The following is an 18,728-nucleotide window of genomic DNA, read 5'->3' on the forward strand; positions in this document are numbered from 1 at the left end:
TAACATAAGGTATGGATTAAACTACTTATAGGAATTATCTTTGTTTTCATGTATGATTCTCTTTCAAACTGAAAGTTCCAATATCTTCTTAAAGAAGAATGTACATTTTTGTTTCCCTAATAGATTTGTTAAATTACAAATTAATGACCAATATTTCTAAATAGAATTTCATAAGATGTACACTTCTATTACAGTGAAATCCATGTCAACATTTAAAGTCATGCACAAGAATAAAAGATATTTTCTATATTTTCTGTTCTTATTTATATATTACTATTTTAATGTTATATTGCACAATAACACTTTCTTGTGTTTGAAATACAACAAAATTATAGAGTGCAAGTTGGGTTACTTCTAGTATTGGTGGAATATTTAGATCAAGGCTTCAGAAGAATTTCCTTATATTCAACTCTGAACAATAACCATTTATGCAGCCACTGACGCAGATTAGTCCAAAACTTCAATTTGTTGGAATTTGAGGATGCAGTTAGAAAATCTTCTCAGAGAGCCTACATTAACACTCCTTGAATAAGGTATGGCTGTGAAGTCAGAAAGCTAGTTCCCTTAGAGAAAAATACCTGCTATATGACAGAATTTTATCCTAAAAACGGTATGGTAAGAAAATCCATAGTTGAAAAACAGAGTTTTAGACAAAAAAAGGATAAGTAGAACTCAGGTGGCAAAAGCCTTCATAGATATTTTTTATAGTTGTCAAAGTAACGAAAATTACACATGAAATAAATATACACCATCAATAGCATTTTAATGGTAATAAGCAGTATACAATGGGTTTCCAAATCTTCAGAATTTTTCTTTTCCAAACTTTCTATAAGAAGTTTCAAGAGTTTTGGAGTGATTGAAATGTACTTTATAAAAACGCCTTCTGTCTGGACCACCACATTTTGATGCCTTTCAACTTTTTTAACTTGAAGTTTTAGGACTTCCTGATTCCCAAGTTCACCTTCTTACCATTCTGCCCAACGACCCCCAACAGGAGGAAAGTTCTGCTTTCGAGTTTTCACTTCCCAAGTGAAGTGGAGCTGCACCTATATTCTTCATTTGCCTTCCACTTTGAACTTCCCAAACTCAAGTTCCTTTTTTCTTAATACTACCAAAAGGTATATTGGGTGCTGATTCGCACATGATGTGGGGATAATTCTGTGTAAGCCAAAATTTTGAGTCAATGGGAACTCATGCTCAGGGAAGTATTGCAGTACTTTAAGTCACTCTGTTCAAGGGTAAGAGGGGCAGAAGACCATCTGGCCCATGCTTAAGTGGTCTCTTAGTGAAGATGCTCCCTTAGGATTTCTAGAATGTTCCTTTTCATCCCCAGTACCTACAACATTTCTTTTTTTTTTTTTTTTAAGATTTTATTTATTTATTCATGAGAGACAGAGAGAGAGAGAGAGAGAGAGGCAGAGGGAGAAGCAGGCTCCCAAGGAGCAGGGAGCCTGATGCGGGACTCGATCCCAGGACCCTGGGATCATGACCTGAGCCGAAGGCAGACGCTTAACCATCTGAGCCACCCAGGCGCCCACAACATTTCTTACTACACAGTAAGGACACAGTTAATGTCTGTTGAATTACTTACTTTATCAGTGCACTGTATGATCTAATCTCTCAGGCTAGAGGTTTTGAGAGAATTATGGTTCACTCACCATCATCCCAACAAGGGTTATCTGATGACATTGTGTGACCAGATTTTGGGGGCATGTTGGTATCTAACAAAATTACATTGCATTTATTTTTTGACCAAAAATTCCACTCTTAAAATTTTCCTTGAAGATAAAACTTAAACAATATGAAAACATATGCATAATGCATTGTGCATTATTTTAAATTGTAAAATACTGGAAAAACCTAATACATATGGGAACATGGCTGAATAAAGTATGGTACATCCACACAATGGATGCAACTCTAAGAAAAACAAAGTCTTTAAGAACTGGAGTTATTTTTAGTGTGTATACATAAGCATGCACACATATACACACAACTGGATTTTATATGTGCATGTGTGTGTGTACATATATATATATGTACACAATAGAGGATAACCAGAAATAATGAAATTGACTTCCTGTAGGGATGGGGGGGAAATTGGTTGAAAGAGACAAAATTCTGCAGAGTTTGACTTTGGAACCCTTTAAATCCTTACATATACAAAAAGTAAAATTAAATAAATGAAGACAGAAATAAATGAAATTGAATATAAACAAAAGTAATAAACCAAATTCTATTTCAAATTATTAACCACATAGGATAAAAAAAGAAATGTACATAACTCTTGAATACAATATTTCGATTAAATATCTTCAGTCTAAAGACAACAAACTGCAAAGGAATATTCTACTTTTGTTGTGAGAGTATGGGTGTAGCAATTCTGAAACTATGATGTGTATATTGTCAGGTTAAGCAAATGAGTCATATACGGATATCCTCACTGAGGGAGAAGAGATACAAACATGGAGAGTGGGAAGACAAGGAAGAAGTCCATAATGTTAGGTTGCAATTAGAGGTATTAGTGTGCATTCATGATGTGTGAATTTACTTCCTAGCTCTTGTCTCCTAAAAGGCCCTAGAAGCAATGCCACCCCAGCAGCAACAAACAACATTCAGATTTCTGGGCACCTGGGTGGCTCAGTTGGTTAAGCATCTGCCTTTGGCTCAGGTCATATCAGGGTCCTGGGATCAAGCCCTGCAGGGGGCTCTCCATTCAGCGGGGAGTCTGCTTCTCCCTCTTACTTTTTCCACTGTGCTCTCTCAAATAAATAAATCTTTAAAAAAAAAAAAACCAGATTTCCAAATATCATTCTCCTTTGAAGAGAAACATGTCTACTTGGAGAAATGGCTGATTCTAGGATTGGGTTACAGAAAGTACAGGTAAATCTGGAACATCATGTTTTACCAGGGGCAAGAGCTCAAGAAAATGTACAGAAGTCAGTTTGACAGGGCACTCCCTGGTTAAATATAGGACAGAAATGGACTCTTAACACTTTGAATTAAAAAAAAAGAACCTATTAGTTCATACCAGTAATACATATTCTTAAGTGATAAAAGAAAGCTCTTACAGTAAATGCCAACTAATAAATGTGCTGGGAATAAAAGTTAGAAAAATCATAATTTTGCAACAATTTCTGTAACTCAGGCAAGAATTCTCGATGGATACCAAAAACACTGAAAACTTGGAGAACAGAGTAACTATGGTATTAAAGTATTTCCTCATACATTCCTTATTAATTACAAAGGGAAAGTAATAGCAGTGGAAAAGCATAGTGGACACTATATTAATCAACTAATCCAAGCTATTATCACCAATAAGGGGATAAACATATATATGTGCATCCTAATATGCAGAGAACACATCACTTCTGTGGTTTTCTTGCCAAAAATGCATCACCTAAATATAGGAAAAATTCAGACAAATCCACGTTGATGGACATTCTATAATCCTGAGCTCTTCAAACATACCACTCATAAAACACAAAGAACGACTAATGAACTCTTCCAAGTTAAAAAAGATCAAAAAGAACAACTAACTGCAATGAAGGATCCTGGATTGGATAATGGATCAGGAAAAATAATGCTTTAAAGGACATTATTAGGACCACTGGTGAAATTAAAAAAGTGGATGGCATATTAAATCAAAATATTGTGTTATGTTAAATTTCCTGAATTCAAACATTATACTGTGGTTATATAAAAGGATACCCCAGGTCTTAGGAGAAGCACATAAATACATATGTAAAGTATAATAGAATTAGATTCAGCATAATAGGTGAGTGGATGGGTGTGTGGAGGGAGGGGGAGAGAGTGGGGAGAGGAGAAAGCAAATAGTTCTGTAAACATTCCAATACTTACCTCTCAGTAAACAAATACACACATTACTGTTGGGTATATACCAAGGAATTAAATTGCTGGTCAAAGGCTCAGCTTTAGTAGATCCTGCCAAGAAAATTTTCCAAATTTTTCCAGTTCACATTTCCCTTTAAGATAGCCTTTATTGGCTATTCTAATTCTCTTGGAACTGCCAAAGTCTCATCTTTTTTGTTGAATTTTTTTGATTTGTAGTTATATTTTGTGGGCTTAAGACATTCATTAGATCTGTGTATTATACAAACCTTCCTCTCTGTTGCTTGCCTTTTCACTTTTAATGATGTCTTCTGATGAAAAGTTCTTAAAATTTTAATGTAGCAGAGTTCATTTCTTTCATTAGTGCTCTTTTGTCCCATTTAACAAATGTATGCATATTCTAAGTTCATGAAGATATTCTGTATTTTTAAAGCTAATACTTTACTTTTACTTTACTTTTTCCATTTAGATCCACAGTCTGTAATTTTTGCATGTGGTGTGAGATCAAGATTATTTGTTCATTATGCATATCCAATTAATCCAGCACCATTTATTGAAAAGACCATCCTCTTGATTGAGCAAGTGCCATCTTTTCAAAAAAATTCTTTTCTGGGCTTTTGATATTGATTCTTTCTTCTGTAAATCCTTTGACCAATACCACATTGTCATACTTATTCATCTTTTTAATCATAGTATCTGGTGTTCAAGACTATGGCCTCATTCTTCAGTGTTGCCCTGGCTATCTTTAAATTTCCACATAAATTATAGAATCAGCTTAATTTCCAAAAATAAGCCTCGCTGAGATTTTCACTGCCAATATAGATTGATTTGGAGAACTGACATCTTTCAATATTGTCTTCCAATCATGAATATGGTATATCCTTCTTACTGAGGTCTTTTCTGCTATATATCCGATACTTTCAATGGTATTACAAATGGCAATGTTCTAAGCTTCATTTTCTAATTGTTGGTTGTACATGAGAAATGGAAGTTTTTATATTGGGCTGGTATTTAGTGACCTTGCTTAATCAACTAGTTAATTCAAATAGTCTGATCTTTTTGGAATTTCCATGTCCTAAATCATGTTACATACAAATGACATTTAAAGTTCTTTCTTCCCAATCCTTATGCCTTCTTTGTTGTTTTTTCACTGGTTGAAACTTCCAGAACAATGTTGAATAGAAGTGGTGATAGCAGTTATCATTGTCAGGTTTCCTATCTCTGGGAGGAAACTTTCAATAAATTAATGCTTCCTGTACATTTTTCAAGAATAATTTTATCATTAATGATTAAGGAAGAGCACTTCTTTCTTAGTTTGCTGAGTTTTTATCATAGACCCCCAGTGAAATTAACCAAAAGCTTCTTTTGCTTCTATGGAGATGATCATGAAACTTTTTTTCTATAAATGTGGTAAATGGTATATGTTCTAAAATGTTAACTTCTCTTGCTTTCCTGGAATAAACTTAATTTGGTGACATTCTTTTATATATGGCTGATTTGATTTGCAGCTATTTTATGTAGGATCTTGTATCTATGTTCATATGAGACTGTTTTAGAACTTCATTTTCTTGTAAGAATTGTAAAGTTTTGGTATCAAGGTCATGCTGGCCTCAAAAGGCAGTATCTGAAGTTCTCTCTTAATACCCTGGGAAAAGTTCATCTAATTAAGACTGACTTTTTTTCCTTAAATACTTAAAAGAATTACCCAGTGGAACCATTTGGGCCTGGTTTTTTTGTGGACTATTTTTTTTTTCATTAACAAATTCAAATTCTACAATACAAAAATTGTATTGCTTCTGGGGTCAGGTTTAGTGAATTGTTTTCCAAAATGTTTTTTCCATTTTACCTACATTGTCAAGTTTATTGATATAAAATTGTTCACAATATACTCTCTCTTTTAAAGTATAGAGGCTCTGTAGTAATGTCTCCTTTCACATTCTTAACAATCGTACTTTTTCGTCATCTTCCTAGAGGTTTACTGTAGTATTATTATTCTGATTTTGTCTTGTATCCTTGTTTAAATTTTACTGACTTCTCTTCCTATCTTCATTTTGTCCTACCTTTTATTTTCATTAGGTTTCATTTGTTCTTGTTCTGTCTTTTAGAAATGGAAGCTTAAGAGTCTTTTCTTCTGCCTATCACTTAATATTACTATATCCCCAAAGTTTATCTCAAGAATTCTCTTTTCACTCAGTCTATAATCTCCAAGGGCATTTCATTCATAGGTTATGGCTTCAACATCTACCTGTATGTTGTTGATTTTAAAATCTTTTTAATGGAACGAAATAACACCTCTCCCCATCAGCTAATTTCTCATAACTAACCTAATTTCCCTATCTGCTGCTTTTTTGTACATCACTCATATCAATGGATAATTTACCCAGTTTGCTAAGTAAAACACCTGAGAACTATCCTTAAACCTCTTTCTGACAAGTAATAATGAAACTGTGTTAACACTAATTCCTAAATCTCTTTCAAATCCATACTTTACCCCCAAACCCCCAATCCTCCTTCTTGATCACCATTGTACAATTCTTATTCAGGTCTCGTCATTTTTTCTCTGGACTGTATAAAGGCTTGCTTGTCTCCTGGTCTCTAGTTTTTTTCTCTACCAATCTCATTTTGAGAGATCTTTCTAAAATGTAAACTTGATCGTGTCATTCCTCCACTCAAATTTTAATGGCACCTATGAGATAAAAAAAAAATCTAAATTTCTTGGCATTGCACATAATGAAACTCTATGGTATCAGTCCTACCTTGCTATGCAATCCACATCAAAAAAGAAAACAACATAAACTAAAAATATCAAATGACTTGCACTTCTTCACAGGTCAAGTGCCCTCTCACTTCCTCATTTTTAAAACTATGATGTTCTCTCTACTTGAATGCATCCTTCCATCATTACTATTACCACCACCACCCAAAACTACTAGGAGCATTTTTTACACATAAACCATAGTAGTAGGCTTAATCAGAGACTTCTTAGATATGAAAGTAACTTGATTATTCAATAAATCCAAACTCAAATTTGTATTTAAGTATTTAATTTTATTTGGTATACACCACTCTGACCTTATTGTAACTGAAATCCAATACAGGATTTTTTTTTTTTTAATTATTAGTCAACTCCACAAAGACAATAATACTGCTGTGGAAGACCAAAGGGGAAAAAATGATATATTTATTTACAATTCTCTATATTGTAAACATTTAATCTATATACTGTTACTAACTTATAATGAGAGCTTTACATAGACAAGGAAATGGTGCCCACATTTCTATTCATATTCAGCGATAGCATATTAAATAGATCAGATTTTGTTTTCCATTAGCATTATGCTTTCTTTAGATAATTATCTAAACTTTCTAAAGATCTAAATATATTCAAGTCCTATACAACTAAAACCACTAAAGCCAACATATTTGGCTTATAATTTCCTTTTTAGAATAATTTAAAGTGCTGTAAGCAACCTGGCAATCAACACTTTCTATAAGAACAAAACTACCTTTAAACATTAATTTACAAGATAATATACAATGTTTATCTGGAATAGCTGAAATTTCAGCACAAGGTCACTGTCACATGTATAACAGCAGGATTTTTTTTTTTTTGCATACCATGAAGCTCTGAAATTAACTGATGAATGACTGCCACAATGGCATATTATTGGTTTCCTACAAAAGAGGATAAGAACTACTAGTATATTCTATCTTGTCTTTTTTTTTTTTGAGGTCACTTGACAGTAAGTTTGCATATTCAACAAGTCTACTGAGTTACAATATTGTCTACTATAATCATTGCCCTTTTCTAACAGCAAATGCTAACGGTAGTAACATATACCACTCAAAAAAAAACATTTTTTTTTTCCTTTTGAACAGGAACCTATATTTTGGGAGTTGGTGTGCAACAAGGCTAAAACAACAGAACTATAAAACAGTATATCTGACACAATATGTTGAAGAAATATGCATCTGTTTCATAGTTTTTGTACTTATGATAATGCCCTGCTAAGCTACAAATATGTAAATAGTATATTTTCTTGCTTGATATATTAAGTCCAGTAGAATCATCAAGTTCTCATTCTCCTTTGTATTTTATAACTTTATCAGATAATCCAACCATGAAAGCATATGCCCAAACCTGCAAATCATGTGCACTGTGGTCTACTACAACCAGAATTCTCTTCAAATTTCATTTTTATTAAAATGAAATTGAGAATACCTGCAAAATTAATAAAGAGAACATTGTAGTGTGAATTAAAATTGGAACTCAGTGGTTTATGAAATATGCATTATTTTGGCATGTGTTTTTTTCTTCACAAGAATGACTAAGTTGAGCTTGTCCAAGTCACCTGTGCCAACCTCCAGATGCCTCACAGCATTATCTAGTCTTCATTCTCTCAATGCCCCAATTAGACTGCTCTAGTAAAACAATCAATATAGTTTTAAAAATAATAAACCAAAAGAGATTCAAAAAAAGAGCACCATTCTATTAGGAGACTGAGATAACGTGGATTGTAGATGAGGTGGTCACTGATTAAAATGCTGCCGAAATTCTAACAAAACCCAAGCTGTTACACTGTATGGACCCACACCCTGGTCTAAACCTAAAAAATCCTGGGACAGAAACATGATTTTAAAAATAAAGTCCAAAATTATAGCTGTAAAAGGTGATACGATTAATTTCAAAGCACAAGTGACAGGTTACATTGTATTGCTTCTTGAACTTTCCAAACAATGCCTGTCCATGTCAGGTTTGGGCAATTATCCTGCTAAGACAGAGAGCATTACATTTATTCAAAAGCCCAGATTTCAATGTCTTGAATAAAGAAATCTTCCTTCTTAGAAAGTGTATGATTTCCAAATGTTTTACAAGAATGGCTTCTTCCATGGTAGAGATCTCCATCAAGCCAAAGGGCAAATTCTCCCCTGCAATATATAAAAGAAAACAGTTTTAACAATAATCTCTTAAAACTTACGCCCTAAGTTGTAAGTATTGCAGATGTTGTAAAATAATAATTTAAATGAGACATTTCAATATTCAAAACTCTAGAATCATTAATTTTTTCAAACACTTTCCTACTCCTTTTCACACTGGTACAAAGCAATTTTGTTTTGTTCATATCCCATTACACAGATTAAGTACAAAATGAATCCTCTAAAATTAACTTCACATATGATTCTTTTGAGACAGGTGTCACTCTGTTATTCTTTTCCTGGGTTTCTCTTTGCTAAATGGTTTTAATATATTTGACATGAGTTAAATATTTAATATATTCAACATTTGAAAACTCCCTCTCATCTAACATTAACAGGTGTGGTTAATGTTAAGGGTTCAATCTCCAATTCACAACTGAGGAAACTTTAGACTTCAGTTTGCTCAAGGTCCCATATGTAATATTATGTTGAGACCAGAATCTAAATGAGGTGTAACTCCAAAGCCTAGATTTATTTAGTCCATCACATCATGATTCAGATTTGGGGGCTCCTGTCTGGAATTCTGGAATATCAAGTCCTTGTAGCTCTAGGTTTCTGAGCCTGTACTCTCCTTCTCCAAAGACTGTAAACTTGTCTTAGTTTGTTATCAAATGACCCAGTGTTTAGTTTAGCTTAAAGCAATCATGTGGTATAATCAAAATCAAGTTCCAGCAGACATCTAATGACATTATGTATGTTATCTTCAAAAATTCAAGTTACAGATTCCTGGGGGGCGGAGCAAGATGGCGGAGGAGCAAGAGACCTGGATTTCATCTGGTCTCAGGAATTCAGCTGGATAGGGATCAAACCATTCTGAACACCTACGAACTCAACAGGAGATCCAAGAAAAGAATAGTAACAATTCTCTGAACAGAAAAGCGACCACTTTCTGGAAGGTAGGATGTGTGGAGAAGTGAATCCGAGGCGATATTCGGGAGGATAGACGGCGGGGGAGGGGGCCTCCATTGGCCGCTTCTGGCAAGTGACAGAGCCACAGAGCACAAAATCGGAACTTTCAGAAGCCAGCTCTGCTGAGGGACGTCGCTGCAGTGGCTAAGCGGGGGGTGGAACCCTCGTGGGACAGTGTGGTCTCAGGACCCTCGGGGTCACAGGAAGACCGGGGGTGCCTGAGTGCGGCAGAGCTCCCAGGTATCGGAGCAGGGAAGCCGGCTGCAGAGACAGAGCCGAGGCGCGGTCTCTCAGCTCGGGGTTGCCATAAACTGATCTGCGGCCCAGTCGGGCCACTGCTCCTCCAGCAGGGACCCAACAGGCGGCAGATCCGGGGAGACTCCCCTTCCTCCCCCGGGAGGAGCGGCGTGGGAGCGCACCGCAGGGATCTGCTGGGTTTGGAGACTCCACACCGAGTCAGGTACCAGAGATAGAAACGCTCAGTCACAGGCCGGGTGAGCATGGAGTGCGGCCGGGGACCAGGGAGATGGGAGTGACTGCCTGCTTTTCTCTAGGGGCGCACTGAGGAGCGGGCCCAAGTACTCGGCTCCTCTGGGGCGGAGACTGGGAGGCCACCATTTTCACTGTCGTCCTCCAAAGCTGTACCAGAGCTTGCAGGGAACAAAAGCTCCCGAGAGCAAACCCGAGCAGATTGCTTAGCCCAGACCGACAAGGGCAGGGCAATTCCGCCTCCGTTGGAGACATTTGGGAACCACGGCAACAGGCCCCTCCCCGAGAAGATCAGCACAAACAGGGAGCAAGCCAAGACCAAATTTACCCATCAAGGAGAACGGGAGAACTCCAGCGCTAGGGGAATACTGCACATAGAATTCATGGCTTTTTTACCATGATTCATTAGTCTTTCAAAGTTAATTTTTTTTAACTTTTTTTTTTAATTTTTCTTTTCCCCTTTTTCAACCAACATCTTATCAATCCCTTTTAAAAAAACATTTTTATTTTTCATTTTTAGAGTGATATTCTATCCCTTCATAGTAGTTACCCTTATTTTTGGCATATATATATATAAGTTGTTCTCTCTTTAAAATTTTGAGATACAGTTTCTTTTAACATATCAAAATATACCCTAAATCTCTAGTGTATGGCGTTGTTCTAGTCTCCTGCCTGATCACATTCTCTCCCTTTTTCTTTCCTTTTTTTTAAATCCTCTTCTTTCTTTTTTCAAACATCGTATCAATTCCTTTCTTAAAATTTTTTATAACTTTCATCTTTACAGTCATATTCCATCCCTTCATCCTATCAACCCTTATTTTGTACATATGTAAGTCTTCCTTTCTTTAAAATTTTAGGAGGCACTTTCTTCTAACAGATGAAAATACACCCAAAATCTACTGTGTAGCACTGATCTATGCACCAGCCTGATCATATTTATCATATTCTGTTTTTTTTTGTTTTGTTCTGTTTTTGTTTTTATCTTTTTCTTTCTTTTTTTCCCTCTTTCTTTTTTCTTTCTTTCCCTTTCTTTTCCCCTGGTCTCAGGTCTTTTCTGATTTGATTAGAGTATATTTTCTGGGGATGTTGTTAACCTGTTAGCATTTTGTTCTCTCATTCATCTTTTCTCCTCTGGACAAAATGACAAGATGAACAAAAAGAACAAGAGGTAGTACTGTCTGCCAGGGACCTACTCAATACAGACATTAGTGCAATGTCAGACCTAAAGTTCAGAATCATGACTTTAAAGATACTAGCTGGGCTTGAAAAAAGCATGGAAGTTATTAGAGAAATGCTTTCTGGAGAAATAAAAGAACTAAAATCTAACCAAGTCGAAATCAAAAAGGCTATTCATGAGGTGCAATCAAAAATGGGGGCACTAACTGCTAGGATAAATGAGGCAGAAGAGAGAATCAGTGATATAGAAGACCAAATGATGGAAAACAAAGAAGCTGAGAAAAAGAGAGATAAATTACTGGATCATGAGGGCAGAATTCGAGAGACAAGCGATACGGTAAGACGAAACAATAATAGAATAAGTGGGATCCCAGAAGAAGAAGAAAGAGAGAGAGGGGCAGAAGGTATATTGGAGCAAATTATAGCAGAGAACTTCCCTAATGTGGGGAAGGAAACAGGCATCAAAATCCAAGAGGCACAGAGAACCCCTCTCAAAATCAATAAAAACAGGTCAACACCCTGACATCTAATAGTAAAACTTACTAGTCTCAGAGACAGAGAGACAATCCTGAAAGCAGCTCGGGAGAAGAGATATGTAACCTATAATGGTAGAAACATTAGATTGGCAACAGACCTATCCACAGAGACCTGGCAGGCCAGAAAGGACTGGCATGATATCTTCAGAGCACTAAATGAGAAAAATATGCAGCCAAGAATACTATAACCAGCTAGGCTGTCATTGAAAACAGAAGGAGAGATAAAAATCTTCCAGGACAGACAAAAACTAAAGGAATTTGCAAACATGAAACCAGCCCTACAAGAAATATTGAAAGGGGTCCTCTAAGCAAAGAGAGAGCCTAAAAGCAGTACAGATCAGAAAGGAATACAGACAATATACAGTAACAGTCACCTTACAGGTAATACAATGGCACTAAATTCATATCTTTCAATAGTTACCCTGAATGTATATGGGCTAAATGCCCCAATCAAAAGACACAGGCTATCAGATTGGATTAAAAAACAAGACCCATTGATATGCTGTCTGCAAGAGACTCATTTTAGACCCAAAGACACCCCCACATTGAAAGTGAAGGGGTGAAAAACCATTTACCATGTTAATGGACACCAAAAGAAAGCTGGGGTGGCAATCCTTATATCAGACAAATTAGATTTTAAAACAAAGACTGTAATAAGAGATGAGGAGGGACACTATATCCCACTTAAAGGGTCTATCCAACAAGAAGATCTAACAATTGTAACTACCTATGCCCCTAACATGGGAGCAGCCAATTACATAAGGCAATTAATAACAAAAGCAAGGAAACACATTGACAACAATATAGTAATAGTGAGGGATTTTAACACCCCCCTAACTGAAATGGACAGATCATTTAAGCAAAAGATCAACAAGGAAATAAAGACTTTAAATGACACACTGGACCAAATGGACTTCACAGACATATTCAGAACATTCCATCCCAAAGCAACGGAATACACATTCTTCTCTAGTGCCCATGGAACATTCTCCAGAATAGAACACATCGTAGGTCACAAATCAGGTCTCAACCAGTACCAAAAGACTGGGATTATTCCCTGCATATTTTCAGACCAAAATGCTTTGAAACTAGAACTCAGTCACAAGAGGAAAGTTGGAAAGAACTCAAATACATGGAGGCTAAAGAGCATCCTACTAAAGAATGAATGGGTCAACCAGGAAATTAAAGAATTATTAAAAAAAATTCATGGAAACCAATGAAAATGAAAACACCACTGTTCAAAATCTTTGGGATGCAGCAAAGGCAGTCCTGAGAGGAAAGTATATAGCAATACAAGCCTTTCTCAAGAAACAAGAAAAGGTCTCAAATACACAACCTAACCCTACACCTAAAGGAGCTGGAGAAAAAACAGCAAATAAAGCCTAAACCCAGCAGGAGAAGAGAAATAATAAAGATCAGAGCAGAGATCAATGAAATAGAAACCAAAAGAACAGAACAGATCAACGAAACTAGGAGCTGGTTCTTTGAAAGAATTAACAAGATTGATAAACCCCTGGCCAGACTTATCAAAAAGAAAAGAGAAAGGACCCAAATCAACAAAATCATGAATGAAAGAGGAGAGATGACAGCCAACACCAAAGAAATACAAACAATTATAAGAACATATTATGAGCAACTCTATGCCAGCAAATTAGATAACCTGGAAAAATGGATGCATTTGTACAAATGTATCAACTACCAAAATTGAACCAGGAAGAAATAGAAAACCTAAACAGACCTATAACCAGTAAGGAAATTGAAGCAGTCATCAAAAATCTCCCAACAAACAAAAGCCCAGGGCCAGATGGCTTCCCAGAGGAACTCTACCAAACATTTAAAGAAGAATTAATACCTATTCTTCTGAAACTGTTCCAAAAAATAGAAATGGAAGGAAAACTTCCAACTCGTTTTATGAGGCCACCATTACCTTGATCCCCAATCCAAAGACCCCATCAAAAAGAATTACAGACCAATATCCTTGATGAACACAGATGCAAAAATGCTCACCAAAATACTAGCCAATAGGATCCAACAGTACATTAAAAGCATTATTCACCACGACCAAGTGGGATTTATCCCTGGGCTGCAAGGTTGGCTCAACATCTGCAAATCAATCAATGTGATACAATACATTAATAAAAGAAAGAACAAGAACCATATAATCCTCTCAGTAGATGCAGAAAAAGCATTTGACAAAGTACAGCATCCTTTCTTGATCAAAACTCTTCAGAGTATAGGCAGAGAGGGTAAATACCACAATATCATAAAAGCCATCTATGAAAAACCTACAGTGAATATCATTCTCAATGGGGAAAAACTGAGAGCTTTCCCCCTAAGGTCAGGAACGCGGCAGGGATGTCCACTATCACCACTGCTATTCAACATAGTATTAAAAGTCCTAGGCACAGCAATCAGACAACAAAAAGAAATGAAAGGCATCCAAATCGGCAAGGAGGAAGTCAAACTCTCACTGTTTGCAGATGAAAGGATACTCTATGTGGAAAATCCAAAAGACTCCACCCCAAAACTGCTAGAACTCATACAGGAATTCAGAGAAATCAGTGGCATTCCTATACACCAACAACAAGACAGAAGAGAGAGAAATTAAGGAGTCGATCCCATTTACAATTGCACCCAAAATCGTAAGATACCTAGGAATAAATCTAACCAAAGAGGCAAAGGATCTGTACTCAGAAAACTATAAAATACTTATGAAAGAAATTGAGAAAGACACAAAGAAATGGAAAAACGTTCCATGTTCATGGATTGGAAGAACAAACATTGTGAAGATGTCAATGCTACCTAGAGCAATCTACACAATGTAATCCCCATCAAAATACCATCCACTTTTTTCAAAGAAATGGAACAAATAATCCTAAAATTTGTATGGAACCAGAAAAGACCCCGAATAAGCAGAAGAATGTTGAAAAAGAAAAGCAAAGCGGGCGGCATCACAATTCCGGACTTCCAGCTCTATTACAAAGCTGTTATCATCAAGACAGTATGGTACTGGCACAAAAACAGACACATAGATCAATGAAACAGAATAGAGAGCCCAGAAATGGACCCTCAACTCTATGGTCAACTCATCTTTGACAAAGCAGGAAAGAATGTCCAATGGAAAAAAAGACAGTCTCTTCAACAAATGGTGTTGGGAAAATTGGACCGCCACATGCAGAAGAATGAAACTGGACCATTTCCTTACACCACACACAAAAATAGACTCAAAATGGTTGAAAGACCTAGATGTGAGACAGGAGTCCATCAAAATCCTAAAGGAGAACACAGGTAGCAACCTCTTCGACCTCAGCTGCAGCAACTTCTTCCTAGAAACATCGCCAAAGGCAAGGGAAGCAAGGGGAAAAATGAACTTTTGGGATTTCATCAAGTTAAAAGGTTTTGCACAGCAAAAGAAACAGTCAACAAAAACAAAAGACAACCGACAGAATGGGAGAAAATATTTGGAAATGACATATCAGATAAAGGGCTAGTATCCAAAATCTATAAAGAACTTATCAAACTCCACACCCAAAGAACAAATAATCCAATCAAGAAATGGGCAGAAGACATGAACAGATATTTTTCCAAAGAAGACATCCAAATGGCCAACAGACACATGAATAGTGCTCAACATCGCTCGGCATCAGGGAAATCCAAATCAAAACCTCAATGAGATACCACCTCACACCAGTCAGAATGGCGAAAATTAACAAGTCAGGAAATGACAGATGTTGGCAGGGATGCGGAAAAAGGGGAACTCTCCTACACTGTTGGTGGGAATGCAAACTGGTGCAACCACTCTGGAAAACAGTATGGAGGTTCCTCAAAAAGTTGAAAATAGAGCTACTATATGATCCAGCAATTGCACTATTGGGTATTTACCACAAAGATACAAATGTAGGGATCCAAAGGGGTACATGCACCCCAATGTTTATAGCAGCAATGTCCACAACAGGCAAACTGTGGAAAGAGCCACGATGTCCCTCGACAAATGAATGGATAAAGAAGATGTGGTATATATACACAATGGCATATTATGCAGCCATCAAAAGGAATGAGATCTTGCCATTTGCAACGACGTGGATAGAACTGGAAGGTGTTATGCTGAGTGAAGTAAGTCAATCAGAGAAAGACATGTATCATATGACCTCACTGATATGAGGAATTCTTAATCTCAGGAAACAAACTGAGGGTCGCTGGAGTGGTGGGGGGTGGGAGGGAGGGGGTGGCTGGGTGATAGACATTGGGGAGGTTATGTGCTATGGTGAGTGCTGTGAATTGTGTAATACTGTTGAATCACAGATCTGTACCTCTGAAACAAATAATGCAATATATGTCAAGAAAAAAAAAAGAAGATAGCAGGAGGGGAAGAATGAAGGGGGGGAAATCGGAGGGGGAGACGAACCATGAGAGATGATGGACTCTGAAAAACAAACTGAGGGTTCTAGAGGGGAGGGGGTGGGGGGATGGGTTAGCCTGGTTATGGGTATTAAAGAGGGCACGCTGTGCGTGAAGCACTGGATATTATGCACAAACAGTGAATCATGGAACACTACATGAAAAACTAATGATGTAATGCATGGTGATTAACATAACAATAAAAAATTTAAAATAAGAAAAATAAATAAAAATAACCTAGCAACTTTGGGGAAAAAAAAAAGATTCAAGGTACACTTAACAGCTTGAAATTATCAGCCATTTGCTTGTGAGGCCTTCCTGGAGAGCTAACTGAATCACATGTAAGATTACCATTTGGGGTAGGGCTGAATGACTGCCTGCACCCCACCAATAAAAAAAGGTGTAACTGGAACATATAAACATATGCTGATTCCAACAACTAAAAATAACATGGTTTTTAATTATCTGGTTATGTCCTTCAGAGAAGGCTATAATAACCATGGTAATTTTTTAATCACTGAAATCATGTCTCCAAACACCTATCTATAGAGAAGTTGTAAGATAATTTGTTAGAATTGTTCAGGATAATGAATATTCTTGCAGGCTAACAAGATTCTGCAGCCTGAATGAATTATTATATATCCTCAGTTGGGGGAAACAATACTTTTTTAAGTCTGGGAATTACTTAGCATACTTTATGTCTGGTCCTGAAGGACAGAGAGAAATAACAAAAGAAGCAGTCAACATTTGCTAATAAGCACTATTTGAAAGTCTAGGCTAGCAGGAAGTAGAGCCAATTACTTCCAAACACTGTAAAGACTGAATGAAGCTGGGATACCAGAATGAATAAATAAAAGTTCTCATAGTGCTTGCTATGCAAAAGAATCAAATCAAATTAATGACTAACAGATACTATTAAAAACAAAGGAAGTAAGAAAACAAATTCTGAAAAACTGGGGGGACGGTGTGTCACAATTTTTTGGTAGGAAAACAAATTTCTATTATTCTCTGAACTATCAATCGAAATAGTCTCCAGGGTAGAATAAAAAGGAAACAATTGATCTTTTTATACACTGGGAGAAACAACATACCATCGTGGTTTTTTACATTTGAGAGGGTTCTAGAGGGGAGGGGGGTGGGGGGATGGGTTAGCCTGGTGATGGGTATTAAAGAGGGCACATTCTGCGTGGACCACTGGGTGTTATGCACAAACAATGAATCATGGAACACTACATCAAAAACTAATGATGTAGCGTATGGTGATTAACATAACAATAAAAAAATTTGAGAAGGTCTCAGGTATTAGTGTATTTCACTTTCAAATACTAAAAGATGGGTTTTAATCAAAAGGGAATCAACAGCATTTTAAAATTAATAAACATTTTATCAAGTTTCACATACTACACATAAGCACCTTCTTGTAAATACATTGTTTTCTTAGTCATAATATACAAATTAAGATTCTAATGTCAAAATTTTCCAAAAATAACTGAGTTTATAAATAACACAGATGAATAGTTTCTTTAAAAATCTCATGGTAAAATGTTCAAGAGACTTACCCTCCACCACCAAAAGCTAGTGAATCCATGTCTCCTTTGATAAAAAACATATTATCTCCTGTCCACTTAAAGACCTACAAAAATAAAAAGCTTTAAATATGTAGATGAAAATGGTCACTATACAGAGTTAGTTCTCCTAATCCCCAAGTACTTAACAAAGCCTAGATTGACAGTAAGAGAATAATAACAGTAAGAACAAAAGATTGGGCAGAAGGGTCTGGTGCTTTGTGCTTCAGTATTTGTATGACTAAGTTTAAAAGCACACAACTTTCATTTCCAATTCCTCAAATCTTATTATCTCTTTACACATACTTCTCTTTTCTATGTATGCATCAAGAATTGGACGGCTAATGAAAAAAGTTGAAGCAAGCATAAAATCAGTTAAAAAATTGATATAGATGCCATTAACTTTTATTTTAACATTAAACATAAATGTACACTAATTTGATAATACTTTGATATAAGGCCAAGGTCTTTTCTTTGGATACAGATTTGCCTATCATCATTCTTATATAAGCCCACTACATATGTTTATGATTTCTAGTGTCAATTTTTTAAAGAACAGTGAGAACATAAAAACACTTAAGTCCAAGAGCAAAATTTCTAGATGTTCATATTCTTAAATATTTTTTACTAACCTTCCATGGGAGTTTTACCTAAATCTAATACAACAGCAATTTCTAGCACTGCACACCTCACCTTTATCGACTTTTTCCTAAGTATTCATTATAGTTTTCAATAAAATAAACTTTAACATTCACTTTTTCAGAGTTACAGAACATCTAAATTAATTACATAATCTGGTAGAAATAGCATAAAAAGATTTAAGTAT

The 18,728-nt window shown here is 36.1% G+C and overlaps 1 protein-coding gene across 8 annotated transcripts in view; it reads right to left on the reverse strand.

The window, feature by feature from the left end:
* Nucleotides 1–6,895: 6,895 nt before the first annotated feature.
* OXR1 (oxidation resistance 1) overlaps nt 6,896–18,728 on the reverse strand; it is a 365,575-nt gene continuing 353,742 nt past the window's right edge. For 5 of the 8 annotated variants that reach the window (XM_028109391.2, XM_028109432.2, XM_028109416.2 and 2 more), the window contains 2 exons: nt 17,897–17,970; nt 6,896–8,781 (listed from right to left, as the gene is read on the reverse strand). In XM_028109391.2, the coding sequence (XP_027965192.1) occupies nt 8,646–8,781; nt 17,897–17,970 (210 nt within the window). In that variant the 3' untranslated portion in view covers nt 6,896–8,645. The remainder of the gene's footprint in view (nt 8,782–17,896; nt 17,971–18,728) is intronic. The other 3 variants (XM_028109408.2, XM_028109441.2, XM_028109447.2) reach the window with 2 other exon arrangements.

Source organism: Eumetopias jubatus, unplaced genomic scaffold (assembly GCF_037043125.1).
Source record: "Eumetopias jubatus isolate StellerSeaLion01/CBP00866 unplaced genomic scaffold, mEumJub1_p1.0 scaffold_4, whole genome shotgun sequence".
Taxonomy (NCBI): domain Eukaryota; kingdom Metazoa; phylum Chordata; class Mammalia; order Carnivora; family Otariidae; genus Eumetopias; species Eumetopias jubatus.